The sequence below is a fragment of the Erythranthe guttata genome, chromosome 4 (genome assembly GCF_056151865.1).
Source record: "Erythranthe guttata isolate IM_541 chromosome 4, IM_541, whole genome shotgun sequence".
Taxonomy (NCBI): domain Eukaryota; kingdom Viridiplantae; phylum Streptophyta; class Magnoliopsida; order Lamiales; family Phrymaceae; genus Erythranthe; species Erythranthe guttata.
This window is the reverse complement of record NC_142536.1, coordinates 20,207,484-20,220,757: the sequence shown is the minus strand read 5'-3', so window position 1 is coordinate 20,220,757 and position 13,274 is coordinate 20,207,484. Positions and strand designations below refer to the sequence as shown.

At 35.3% G+C, this 13,274-nt stretch overlaps 4 protein-coding genes and 2 non-coding genes across 6 annotated transcripts; 1 reads left to right on the top strand and 5 right to left on the bottom strand.

Annotated features, from left to right (window-relative positions):
• Nucleotides 1–2,863: 2,863 nt before the first annotated feature.
• LOC148771378 (RPM1-interacting protein 4-like) lies at nucleotides 2,864–4,950 on the bottom strand. The gene is made up of 4 exons (XM_088817341.1): nucleotides 4,807–4,950; nucleotides 3,913–4,413; nucleotides 3,293–3,490; nucleotides 2,864–3,204 (listed from the first exon to the last, which is right to left on the bottom strand). The coding sequence occupies exons 1-4, from the start codon at nucleotides 4,810–4,812 to the stop codon at nucleotides 3,181–3,183; spliced, it is 729 nt and encodes a 242-aa protein (XP_088673467.1). The 5' UTR covers nucleotides 4,813–4,950; the 3' UTR covers nucleotides 2,864–3,180.
• A 1,153-nt stretch (nucleotides 4,951–6,103) lies between these two features.
• On the top strand, nucleotides 6,104–8,066 carry LOC105955976 (uncharacterized). Its single transcript, XM_088817369.1, has 2 exons — nucleotides 6,104–7,096; nucleotides 7,587–8,066. Exons 1-2 carry the CDS (start codon nucleotides 6,817–6,819, stop codon nucleotides 7,946–7,948), a joined length of 642 nt encoding a protein of 213 aa, XP_088673495.1. The 5' UTR covers nucleotides 6,104–6,816; the 3' UTR covers nucleotides 7,949–8,066.
• Nucleotides 8,061–9,954, bottom strand: LOC105955975 (Tetratricopeptide repeat (TPR)-like superfamily protein). Its single transcript, XM_088817361.1, has one exon. The coding sequence runs from the start codon at nucleotides 9,908–9,910 to the stop codon at nucleotides 8,117–8,119; it is 1,794 nt and encodes a 597-aa protein (XP_088673487.1). The 5' UTR covers nucleotides 9,911–9,954; the 3' UTR covers nucleotides 8,061–8,116.
• A 94-nt stretch (nucleotides 9,955–10,048) lies between these two features.
• On the bottom strand, nucleotides 10,049–10,121 carry TRNAK-UUU (transfer RNA lysine (anticodon UUU)). Its single transcript has one exon. It is a non-coding gene; the product is annotated as a tRNA-Lys (tRNA).
• Nucleotides 10,122–10,207: 86 nt separating this feature from the next.
• Nucleotides 10,208–10,280, bottom strand: TRNAK-UUU (transfer RNA lysine (anticodon UUU)). The gene has a single exon. It is a non-coding gene; the product is annotated as a tRNA-Lys (tRNA).
• A 371-nt stretch (nucleotides 10,281–10,651) lies between these two features.
• LOC105955911 (uncharacterized) lies at nucleotides 10,652–12,961 on the bottom strand. The gene is made up of 6 exons (XM_088817371.1): nucleotides 12,688–12,961; nucleotides 12,084–12,148; nucleotides 11,753–11,976; nucleotides 11,560–11,631; nucleotides 11,406–11,468; nucleotides 10,652–10,915 (listed from the first exon to the last, which is right to left on the bottom strand). The coding sequence occupies exons 1-6, from the start codon at nucleotides 12,792–12,794 to the stop codon at nucleotides 10,865–10,867; spliced, it is 582 nt and encodes a 193-aa protein (XP_088673497.1). The 5' UTR covers nucleotides 12,795–12,961; the 3' UTR covers nucleotides 10,652–10,864.
• Nucleotides 12,962–13,274: the final 313 nt, after the last annotated feature.

Sequence of the window (13,274 nt, the reverse complement as noted above, 5' to 3'; positions counted from 1 at the left end):
TCTGCCGTTGTTGGCAGCCTTGTCATCTGCCTCGTTGGCAGCCTCTGTCGTCGTTGGCAGCCTTTTTCTCTGCCCTTGGTGGCAGTCTTTTCCTCTGCCTCGTTGGCAGCCGCTGTCGTTGTTGGCAGCCTTGTCATCTGCCTTGTTGGCAGCCTTTTTCTCTGCCCTTGGTGGCAGCCTTTTCCTCTGCCTCGTTGGCAGCCTCTGCTGTTGTTGGCAGCCTAGTCATCTGCCTCGTTGGCAGCCTTTTCCTCTGCCCTTGGTGGCAGCCTTTTCCTTTGTTCAAGAAGAGAATGGTGAAATTCTCTATTTGTGATCGTGATTTATCGAGTTGTCTACCGTATAGTCCTCTAATTTGAGGGGAGGTCTATCAAGGAACTTTTGTTTGTGAAAATTTTGCTCCTCAGACTTTTACTAAAGTGCATTCACCAGTCGGTTCAACACCCTCGTTTCCAAACTCAATTCGGTCTGTGTTGACCCAACTTGAGTTTGAGGGGGGATGTTAAGATATATTAGTACCATAATTATGGGATATGATTAGATATGAGTACCATAATTATGAGATTTGATTAGAATGTAATTTTAGAATTGATTTGATTAGGTTTCCTTATTTAGCTTATTATTTTGTGTATAAATACTCATACCTCTATTGAGAAGAACACACACAGAAAATATTCTACTATGTTCGTTGTTCATTAGTTTTAACACTCATGTTCATCAATCTCTTCAACTTTATCAACTCCAACTTTGGCTTTTTCCTATTTTCTCTTATCAATATAAAACTTGGCGTGTAAATTTCTTGGATCTAATATATGTAAAAAAAACATTAAATAATATTGAAATTCGTTTTCAGGCCCTGATAATGTGAATATTTTGTTTTTTTTTTCTTTTATTTTTTAATTTTTTAATTTTTTTATTTTTTTTTAATATTTTGACTAATATCGTAAATATCGTATTGTATCGTGATATGGCGATACGATACGATATCTCGCGATATTTAACGGTATTTATGCATAGCCGATACATATTATGAGTTGTGTATCGTTTTGATTGGGACCGTACCGTCTCGCGATATATATCACGGTATCTCGCGAGTTTAACTACTATGATAACCACTAGTTGAGCTGGGATTTAAAACCCGATAGGCGAATGTATTAAAAAAAAAATACGAGAGGTGGCCGTTATGCTATTATAAATTAAACCCTTTTTTTTAATTTTTATTAAAAATAATAGGGGTTCAAGAAATAAGGGGTCACGGTCCCTTTAATCCTATGCAGGCTCCGTGTTAAGTGTATATTTTTACATTTTATCGTACCTTTTTATTTGAGCTTTTGGTGTGTTTTAATGATAATTGGTGCTTAAAAAGTTGATTTATTGTATTTTAGGTACAAATTGAAGAATTGGAAAAGTATGGGGTAAAAAATGCAATTTTGGAGAAAATATGGGCCAAAAGTGAAAAAATCAAAATTCTGAAGATGTAAAGCTCGGACCCCGTCCCAGTTTTAGTTCAAATTGTGGGACCCCCGTCCGAGACTCCGAAGCTGCGCAGTAAAGGAATTTTAATTGCACAAGGAAATTGCCTTCTTCCCCAAGTTCTTCACCATATATAAGACCAACTCAAGCACACAATTGGGGATCTTTTTTACGAAATTTGACACCACAATACGCGAAGAACGAAGATCAACGAAGACTCAAGCATAGTTTTTCTTATTTAATTTATTTCTTTTATTTTCTTTATCATAAGAATCACGAGTAGCTAAGTCTTTAGTTTCTAGGATTTTATTTGGAACCCTATGTGGGATTTATGAACCCAATTCTATGATTTTATGCAAGTTTTAATTCCGGATTATTTCTTCTACTTGTTTTTATTAAGTGCATGAACTTGATCAACTTATGTGCTTTTATGTTATTGTTAATCGCATGAATCGGAAGATCGGGTTAATAATTAGAACTGTGGTAGAAGAGCATTTGTGGTATTAACATAGGAATATAGTTAATCTCTTAGGTAACCATTATTGAGATTTGTGCTTAATGCTGTGTTCTAGAATTAATTACATAGGAATATAGTAATTGAATCTAGGGTATTAGAATTGTAATACACGCGGAAGCGGGTTATGATTATTTTAGCATCTCAGGTTAATAATCCGGGTTAATTACTTGCATACTTGAAGGAATTGGGGGAATAATAATCACATAGGGGGAAGAATAAAATCCTAGGCTTGTTTACTCTGATTAAACCTTCGTTTTTAATTGTTTTCGTGCTATTGTCTTTTTAATTTGCTTTTTAATTTATTTTAATTTAGTTAATTCTCTTTAAATTCGACTGTGTAGGGTGGGCTTGATAATAATTGGTAGAATTTAACGTCTAGGATTAGATAATTAAATATTCCCTGTCGGTTCGATATCCGGACTTTTAGTCCACTATATTACTTGTACGATACATGCACTTGCGTGTTCGTAGGTTTTCGGCCAACACTCCGCCACTGACTATAACACACAAATTATATACAATTAAACATATAAATTAATACAATCTCGACAATCAAGATTTTATTAATTTAGCGAAATATTAAATTATCGAATTAATAATATATGATATTTTTAAAAACTCAGGACTGGAAAAAAATTATTATTTGTACGAAATTTTAATTTATCGAATATTAATTTATTAAGATTCCGCTGTATAATTAAAATTTTAAATTGGATAAGAACAATTAATTATAGTGTTGGCCTTCAAACCTACGTGCCCAAACGTTTGTATAGCCCAAAACTTTGAATCATTATTAATTAATTGTTTTTTTTTTCTTACATTAAATCAACTGCCATAATACAGGAAATAACGAAGTAGTAATCTTTTTCTTACATTAAAATCATATAGTACTTGAACCAACTTATCCGATAAAACTCTACAAAAAAATAGCAACAAAAAAATATTAACAAAATAAAAAAGGGGGGTTGTTTACAATACAACCTACAAATGCTTCCCATGTTTATTTGTCACACAAAAACAATGCACCATATATATATATATATATATATATATATATATATATATATATATATATACATATATATATATATATATATCAGAGAATTTATATATATATAGCTTTGGTCAAGATCCTGTTCATACACTTCAACGAATTCGAATGAAAAAACAACGAAATCCGATCATCGTTTCTACCACCAAGGACAACACCCTTTCTGCATTTAGACAACAAGTCCTCAAAAGATCAAAGGAGGTTAATTCATAAAAAAAAAGCCTAATTGAAATCTGTTTTTAAATACGTACGTTAGATTTATTGGACGGTTTATTGTGACGTGGGATCACACGCGGAGGTGGAGTCCGTTTTGGAGTAGCCGGCACATTTCCGGCGTCGATGTTCTTTCGGTGGCGCACGTTTTCGAATATGTAAGTGAAGTTTTCGGCCGATTCAGGATTATTTTCGTTCCAACCACCAAATGTTGGAACCGCGTGGCTTCTTTCGGGCTATACATACATAGAAATATGTATATATTATTATTCTACATGTTTTTAAATTTGCAAAAGATATTGTTTAACATAATGTTGTTATATGAATAAGTTTATTACAATAGTACCCTTGTCTTTTGTGTTGTTTGGACTTAAGACTCAAAGCCCGCAATTTGACAAAACTCAAAACACATAATTTGTATTTCTCTAAATTAGCTTTCTAATCAAACTTAAATCAGCAAGATTGTATGTTAAATGAGAAATATATGCATGAATGAATGAATACTGGCTACGACTTTGATGTTTTCAGTTGTTTAAAATTCAAATTAATTATAGGGGGATTTTTGTCGAAATAGAATAAAATGAGGTGCCTTTAAATAATAAGAAAAACTACGGGGGGTTCCGAATGCAATAAACCTTATATGAATATGAAATCTTACACTTTCATCGACTCTAGCTGGCCTCGGGCGTGGTCTTGCAGGGGTAGCGTGAACACTACTGGTGTTGCTTCGTGTTCCTTCACGAGTACCAAGGTGGGGCCCACCACCTCCTCCTCTCGCGGACGGATGAACTGGCGTGTTCTCGAAGCTTTTATCCGATCCTAAACTAGGCCTTGTGGATCGGGCTGGCCTCTGGGCCCCGCCACGCCCACCGTAGTTCGATTCCGCAACGGGCTGTAGGCCCGGTTTTTCGCTCCTAGTCGAGGAATTACCGAATTGCCTAAAATCGCCACCCTCTGTCGGCCTAACGGACTCCCTTCTTGATGAAGTGGTGGAGGCGGAAAGATTCATATTAGGAAACATGTCGGGATTTTCTTGGGGGTCGTTTGGATTGATCATTTTCCCGGCGACACCCTTATTTTTTCTCGCCTTCTCGAAGTAGACCGTGTAGGGAACGCTGCCTTCGTCCCACATGCCGAATTGTGGTACGCTTGCACGTTGCTGTTTTTACGACAACAAATTAAAAAAACCTCGTAAACTCATTGTAAAATAAGATGCAACGTTGCATATTTAATAAAGTTAACAAGTTTGCTAGAGAAGCAACTAGTTAAAATGATTGGTATATGTAAAAGACTATATATAATCGGATCCTAGTCGAACACGATTTCATTTTTTTGTGGCGAAAAATCGAATAGGATTATATTTAAGACGATCGACATCATCAAGAACATAATTAATTATTTAAACCACGTAAAATTAAGTTCGAAAAAAATATGTAATTAATCACATAGACAACAACTTAGTACAAGAAGGAAAAATCACAAGAATTATTGTCCATCTTCAGAACAATTTAAATTACCAGAAAACATAAAAGAGTGATTTTGGTAAACTTACAGCCATTTTCTTGATCACCAAATTAATACTTTGAGAAAGTCAAAACCCAAAAACACAAGAAACTGCAAAATATTACAAAGAAGAGAGAGAAAGTGGAGAGAGAAAGAGAGAGATATTTTGGAATGAAATGAAATGAATGAATGAAGAATTGTGGGCGTGCGTATCTATATATCTGTATGTATAATGTATGGTTAGAGCAGAAAGAGGTGAGAAGGTTTGATCAGGTGTTGACCAGCGCCACACAGGTTAAGGTTGACTTTTTCGCCCCCCTCCCAACCCCCCCCCCCCCCAAAAAAAAAAAAAAAAAAATTAAACATTGCCCAAGTCTTTACTCGTCTCTTGAATTAATCATCCCCTCCACGTACCGTAGAACTGGTAAGATTAAATTATATATGTATATATATATTTTTTTTGATAAGAAATTATATATGTATATGTTATCTTCAACATTTGTGTATATCATATGTAATATGTATGTATATGCTTAGGGTCAAAAAGTCAAAGTAAAAATAAAAGGAATTTTCAATTTAATTAATTAATTAATTAAATTAAACTAGGCATGTGGCCTAAGATCCAATGAAACAACCTTTGTCACACATCTTGATTTTTCTTGAGATAATGATACTCTAATCATCAATTTCTAAATATGTGTGATTAATTATGTTCATTTGAAATATATGATCACTAATTTTTTTTTAATTGTTAATTTAAGTGAATATGTAAAGAAATCCTTTTAGGAATGTAAGTATTCAAAATTGAATCTCAGTCTTGATAGTCCAATTTCAAAACCTACGTGCCCAAACGTTTGTATAGCTTAAATCCAAGTTGAATCATTATGTATTAAGTATCAACTCCCTCAAATAAGATTTTAGAAAACAATAAAGTAGTAATAATTAATGGGAAAGTTACAATTTTCACCCCTCAAGTTTATACTAATTTCATATTTGGCCCCCCCATGTTAACAAAAAATATATTTGATACCTCATATTTCAGTAATTTTAATATTTATGGTCATTTTCGTCAATTTACCGTTAATTCGTCAGTTAAGGCAATGATGTGCACACACTTCATCCGTTAGTACTAACTGAAAAATCGACAGAGAGGACTAAAAGTGTTGAATGTTTGAAACATGAGAGACCAAATGTGATTTTTGTGAACACGAGGGACTAAATATGAAATCAGTGTAAACTTGAGGGACGAAAACTGTATTTTTTGATTTTTTCCAATAATTAATTAATGACATTTTCCTAATAAAAAGAAAAGAATTAATGATTTGCTTTGCCTTCACTTGGAAATTCATGCTATAATAAGTACTTTATATCAACTCTTTTGACTGGCACTCTCTCCATTTGCTGCTTTTCTCTGCTCTGCCTTTTCACCACTCTCTGCAAAGCATTAACACACACACACCCCACTAATCCCCAAAATCAAACGCCATTAATTTATGCTTTCAGAAATAAAACCCACCTACATTAATAGGAAAAAGAAATTGGAGTTTTCTTACTTTTTCCTTACCAGCTATTTTATTTATTTTTACAGATCCGTGGCGTTAACTTCTTACACTCTGCTGTAGCTCTGTGAAATGGGGTTTCTCTAATTTTTTTTTTATTCTGCAGTTGGTGTTCAAAGATTCAATTTTTATTTTTTTAGCCAGAAAAAGGGCTTATCTAGAGAATAACAAGTAATTTTTTTTAGCTCATTTCTTGAAAAAAAAATATTGAGCAGAAAGTAGGGTTTGCAATTCTGCAGTTGGTGTTCAAAGATTTAATTTTTAGCCCATTTCTTGAATTTATTTTTATTACTGAGCAGAAAGTAGGATTTGCAATTCTGCAGTTGGTGTTCAAAGATTCAATCTTTTTAGCATTTCCGATTCTGTATACATGTCTACATGAAAAAGGGCTTATCGAGAATACAACAATTAATTCTTTTCTTGAAAAAAAAATTAATCTTGAGTAGAAATTTGGGTGGTTCTTTGTGTGAAAGGTGTGTGTGAGTGTGTTGTGACAAAAGATGATTCCCCTGTTCTTCATTGTTGTGTTTGTGGAGAGTGTAATAGCAGCCATTTTAATGGTGGAGATTGGGCCGTTGAGGGAGCTTGTAATGAAGGGTTTGGATCAAGTTAAAATGAGAAGGGCTACTGTTTTAACTGTTGCCGGCACTATATTCGTCATCCTATTATCGAACTTGTTTAGCATAATCAAGATTCAGAACAAGGGTGCTAAACACGGTACAATGACACCCATGGATCAGGTTCTTTGGAGAACTAACTTGCTCGAGGCTACTTTAATGGGTATGATGCTTCTTTAATTTATCGTTTACGTCAAAAGATTTCGTGCTCGCGCGCCCGCGTGTGTGTTATTTATGTGCCGATACATTGCTTATGATCTATATAATTGTTGTTTCTACATGTTGGTCGTATGATGTAATACAGTAATCGAGTCTTCATTCGAGCAATTGGTGTTGAATAAGTGGATTCGAAGTTTTGAACCTATATTTATTTGCTTAATTCTTTATCAGTTTGGCTGTTACATTAATTTGGTTGAAGGCCTATCGAAAGTATTAATCCCTGATTTAGATTAGTTTAGACATTTGATTTTATCCCTATAATTGATTTGAGTTATTATTTCGACAGAAATGGTCTTCTGCAAGTAACTTCGTATATTGAATTTCTTTAGCACTCATAGAGACATTTGTATTCATCTTTTCGTGTTAAAATAAGTCGTTAACCATTTTTTCGTAGTTAATAGCACCTAATTATATGGATTTGCTTGATCTTGCAGTGTTTTCTCTCTTCCTTGGATTCATACTCGACCGTATGCACCACTACATGCAAAACCTGATCGAGATAAGGGGCAAAACCGGAACTTCAAAGCTAGAGATCGAAAAGCTGGAAAAAGAAAAGCAACAACTTAAGGAAAAGGAAGAAAAAGCTGCTGCAGAAGTTAAGCGATTACAGAAAGAGATAACTGAGAATTTGAATAAGCATAAGTTGGAGTTAACTGAAAAAAGCAAGCTAGTCGAAACTGCAGAAACACACGTTGCTTCTCTACAGAGACAAACTGCGGATTTGCTTCTAGAATACGATCGGCTTCTAGAAGATAACCAGAATCTTCAGAACCATGCTCGTGGATACAAGAGGTGAAGATAAGAAGAAATTGATTTTTTTTTTTTTTTTTTTGTTTTGACAACAAACGAATTACGACTTTTTGACGGTTACTAAGGTAGAGATTTTCCGGTTCTTGAATGATGTTATCGACAAATATGATGACTTTTTTCGTATTTACTGAAAAATCGTAGTTTCAGAAACTTTTTAAAACAGATTTATCTTAGCTAAATAACAAATATCTCTCATTTCAAACTCAATTACTTCCAAAACCTTCAAAATATCTTCATATTGAGTATGAAATTTATCTTCCACAAGAAAAGCATGGCCTTTTCCATTGACTTCAACAACACTATAACCCGGAATTTTCTTCATTCCTTCGCTTTTCATCATCTTCCTCACAAGTGCCACGTCATCCCACTTTCCTGCAGCAGCAAAGAAATTCGAAACAAGTGTATAAACCCCCGGATTATTATCCGGCTTTAGTTCTAGAATCTTCTTCGACGCCACCTCACCAATCAAGAACTTCTTATGGTTAAGACAACCCGATAGAAGAGCCACCCAGACACCAATCCCAGGTTCGCATTTCATCGATTCAATCAAACTCAAAGCTTCCTCAACTCTTCCACCTCGTGCTAAAAGATCGATCAAACTCACATAATGTTTCTCCATCGGCTCAATTTTGTAATCCTTAATCATTGCATTGTACCAAAAACGCCCTTCTTCGACTAATCCGGAATGAGACAGTGCTGAAAAAAGAGATGCGAAAGTCACGTGATCGGGTTTCGTATTCGTCTCGATCATTTTACGGAAAATCGAGAGAGCCTCCTTTCCTTTCCCGTGGGCCCCATAACTCGCAATAATAGTATTCCAATGTATTAAATCTCCATCACTCATTCTTTCGAACAACAAATGTGCGTGTAACAAAGATCCACATTTTGCATACATGTCGATGAGAGAAGTCACGAGAATTTGATTCAAAACAAATCTACGGAGAATATATCCGTGTATTTCCCTACCCAATATCGTCGAACCAATTTGAGAACACGCAAGAATTGCACTAATGAGAGAAACTAAGTCCGGCTCAAAACTATAACTCTGCATTTCTATTAATAATTCGAGTGCATTACTAGCGTACCCGTTTTTTGCGTATCCGGAAATCAAAGTGCTCCAAGAGACAACATTCTTGCAACCCATTGTCCTGAAAACGGCAGAAGCAGTGTCTAATTTCCCATTCTTGGCGTACATGTCTATAAGGCTCGTCTGCACCACAACATCCATGTAAAAACACCTCCTAGTAATGTATCCATGCAACGAGTAGGCCATTTTCAAGTCTTCGATATTAGAACAAGCTTGTATAAGAGCCAACATTACAACTTTATCGCCTTCGAATCCCTCTTTACGCATTCTTCTATACAAAACAATTGCCTCTTTCGGCCTCTCACCCTTCACCAATCCTGCGATCATTGTGCTCCAAGAAACGACATCCCTTTTACTTATCCTTTCGAACACAGTCATTGCTTTGTCCATTTTCCCACACTTTGCGTGCAGATTCAAGACAGAGGAACCCACAAAAATGTCATCCTCGTACCCACGTTCGACCGCGTTTTCCCAAATTTCCTCGCCCGATTTCAAGTCCAACAAGCTAGTGCAGGCTTTGATGGCTACCGTGAAAGTCGAGCTATCGGGTTTGACTGATTCCAAAATCATCTTCTTGTACCCGTTTATTACTTCAAGAGGGTTATTTCCACGGGAGTAGCCAATGAGCAGAGCATTCCAAGAATCGATGCCTCTCAGAGGCAAAGTGTCGAACAGTTTGCGGGCTGAATCAATGTCTCCTGTTCGGGCGTAGTGTGTAATCAGAAGTGCGGCGGAAGTTCTGTTGGTGAAGAAGAATCCGGATGTGATAACCAAAGCGTGGATTTTGGAAATGGAAAATGTGTCTTTGCAGGTTAAGAGAAAAGATTTGAGATCCTTTAGACACCATTTTTGCAAGAGCATTTGATGCACGATTCTGGAAAAAAACTACTGTGTATAACTGAAAATTTTCATATATAATATATTTTTTAAAAGCCTGAAAAAACATTTTAAAGAATATATGAAATGAAAAATTAAAAAAATTATATATTTTAAAATTTTCGCCGTCTGTGGGAATCGAACCCACGACCACATGGTTAAAAGCCATGCGCTCTACCAGCTGAGCTAAGACGGCTTTGTTGAATAAAAAAATAATTTAATTTATCTATCTATTTATTAATTAATAAAATAACAAAATAATATATAAACAAAAAACACTATCGCCGTCTGTGGGAATCGAACCCACGACCACATGGTTAAAAGCCATGCGCTCTACCAGCTGAGCTAAGACGGCTTCGATTTTAATATTCTATATTACATTATTTAGTCAATTATAAAAAATAGAATTAACCTATAGATTATACAATTTCATTGTATAATTGAACTGATGAGATCTATCTAATCCATTACTCCTCAATATATAACAATTAAACATCCTCGTTATTTTTCAGCTGATATCTATGAATGTGCAAGTCAACTGTGTAGGAACATCAAGGGTATTGCTGTAATTATTCAAACGTGAATGGAGTAATTATGTTATTACGGAGATTTTAATTTATGTACAAATTCTTGAATTTTCAAACGAGTACCAAATGGAAAAAAGATAAAGCAGTTGATTAAATTGGCAAGATAACGGAGCAAGAATCCCTAACTCGAATTCCACAGTCCCTCCAATCGATGGTTAGATATATTTAAATTAAAAATGATCGGCTAATTGAAGCCCGTTTTCAGCAAGAGAGCTTAAAACTACAGCAGAAAAGCTCTATTTAAGAAATCGACCAACACAAAAAAATAAACCTGCTGGTACGAGAATTGGGCAACAATTCATACGACAAAACTACCCAAGAGAGAAAATTACGGTTGCCTATTATATTTCACTTAGTCATGAGACTTTGATTCCAGTGCCAGAAGTATCTTCTTTCTTGGACCCTGAAACAACAATTGCAAAAAAACCGTGAAAATCAAATTACAGCAAAAAATGACAGCAGTTACATGAAAGCAGCGGTCAGGGTTTGGTCTGAAACTAGCATGTCGTATTTTTATTAAAGAAACAGAAAATGTAGATGAAGATGGACCTTTGGAGAAAATCATTTCCCCTATGTATGAAATCAGTAATTATATTCATATAAAATTCTAGAATCTGGAAAACAGTTTGATTTGTTTCTTTCGTCTAGGTTATGCCTAGGTTGTAAATGCAATTCCATAGCATAAGAACACAAACGAGGCGGTTTTTCAAACCAGATTTAATTTAGTTATCCCCCTCGTACTTTATCGACTATCTTTTCTGAGTCGATAGTTAAAACCACTAAAGTGATAAAAAACACAATTGAAGGAATATCTACGTCCTTAACGAATAAAACGGGAAAGGATTAAGATAAATTTACGTAACATCTAGAACTTAATAGTAAAATAGACTCACCATAGGAATTCCCAAAACTTTAAGATCTTCATCCTTCATATGTACTAGGGCTGCCATATCAACCTGCCGAATAACAACACATACATCATGTGTAAGCATTTATATAATAATTTCCTTCAAGAAACGGTATAGCAGAAGAATGAATGAAACATACTTCTTCGGCCTGAAATGTAATTGAATATTTCTCGAGACTTAGGGACTGCAAGAAACTATCCACCAACTCAACCTGCATACATATACAAACCAATTGCTGAAAATGGTACTACCGTTTTAAAATTGCAAATGTAAAGTGACAATCGACTCCCTCCCCCCATAATTGGAGGGAGAGGGGCGATGGTAATTTTTACCTTCTGCTGAACCTTTTGCTTCGATACGGAGCTAGCAACCTTTCTAGGAGGTTTACTCACTTCAAGGGCGGGCTTCGGCCTCACAGGTATAGGTTTCGACTCAATAGGACGAGAATTGAATGTACCAGAGAGCTTCTCACGTAGATCCCTTGCACTTGGATTAGCTTGTTCGATACTCTTCCACTGGAGCTTGAAACGCAGATCCCTTACACCAACCTTGCGATCTTTACAGACCGTTAATGTAATCAGATGCCATGATAGCATAGTATCACAAACAAAAAGCAAACATTTCATAAATATATTGCTGAAAGTTTGGTAAGAAATCCCATACTTGTGACTTGAGGTTCACTGTCCTCGAAAAGATCGTGTTCCCATTTGTCATCATCTTCTCTTTGTCTGCATAAAGAAAACCGATTTTGCTAAAATAAGGTGCTCTGCCATGATCTTCCAGATACTCGTTCCATAACGAAAATTGCCCTGCTTCATCCTCAAATCGGACAGATATATCACATTAATATAACATCATATTTATCAGCGGCTCTTTCTATTATATGCTAGCAAATGAACCGACTACAGCTTCTAATTGATTCCTCGGGTAAATTATGAGCACTAAAACCATACATTTCAATAGAAATTTATACCAACTCCAAAAAAAGCAGCCATGAAATATTTTCTTAAATTGAGAACTAACATTACCAAAACTGAAATTTCCAGTCATTCATACTGAAGCACTAAACTCAGAAACTATAAAAAGCTACATTATTCAAAACAGAAAAAATGTAATGTCACTGTCACCCTAATCTAAAGCTAATGAAACAGAATTAAATTGTTTAAAACGGAAGCGGTAATAGGACGTTTCTTCCTTCAATAAACTAGAAGAACAAGGAAAAACTTAAAACATGAATAAACATACAGTAAATCGCAAGGAAGTTAACCTCTTGCCGGAGATAGGCCGCCGGCGACCGGAATTGGAGGCAGAATTTCCATTAAGACGATCCTTCACTGACCTATTAGCTTGAGACTCCACTTGATCAGCATACATCTTGTGAAAGGGCGATTTACAATTTTTTTTTCTGCTGAAAATCCTAACCCTAGATCAGATTAGCCAGTTATGAAGTGTACTGAATTTTTTAATGTAAGCTTAACAGAAAGCTTCCCAAACAGTGATTTTTAATGTTTTTAAGAGAGAGCCGGGAATTAGAGATTTATGAAGATGAAGTTAAGGTAAATTGGATTTTAATTGTCGAAGGAAGAAAATACTGATTTTTTTCTCGTTTACTTAAAATTATTTTATTTTCTAAAAAAAAATAAATAATTTAATATAATAATTATTCTTCAAATTCGTCTTTCTAATGGCTTCTCGGTCAGCTCGTTACCTACTACTTTTGTTCCTTCTTATGCGACTTGAATCAGAGCACCATAGCCAATATTCGACTTGTGCGAACTATCAGCTAGTAGGCCTCGTACTATTAGGCTCTCTATAGACGAGCTTCTAACCCCGTTTACTGGGTCGTCTTAGCTC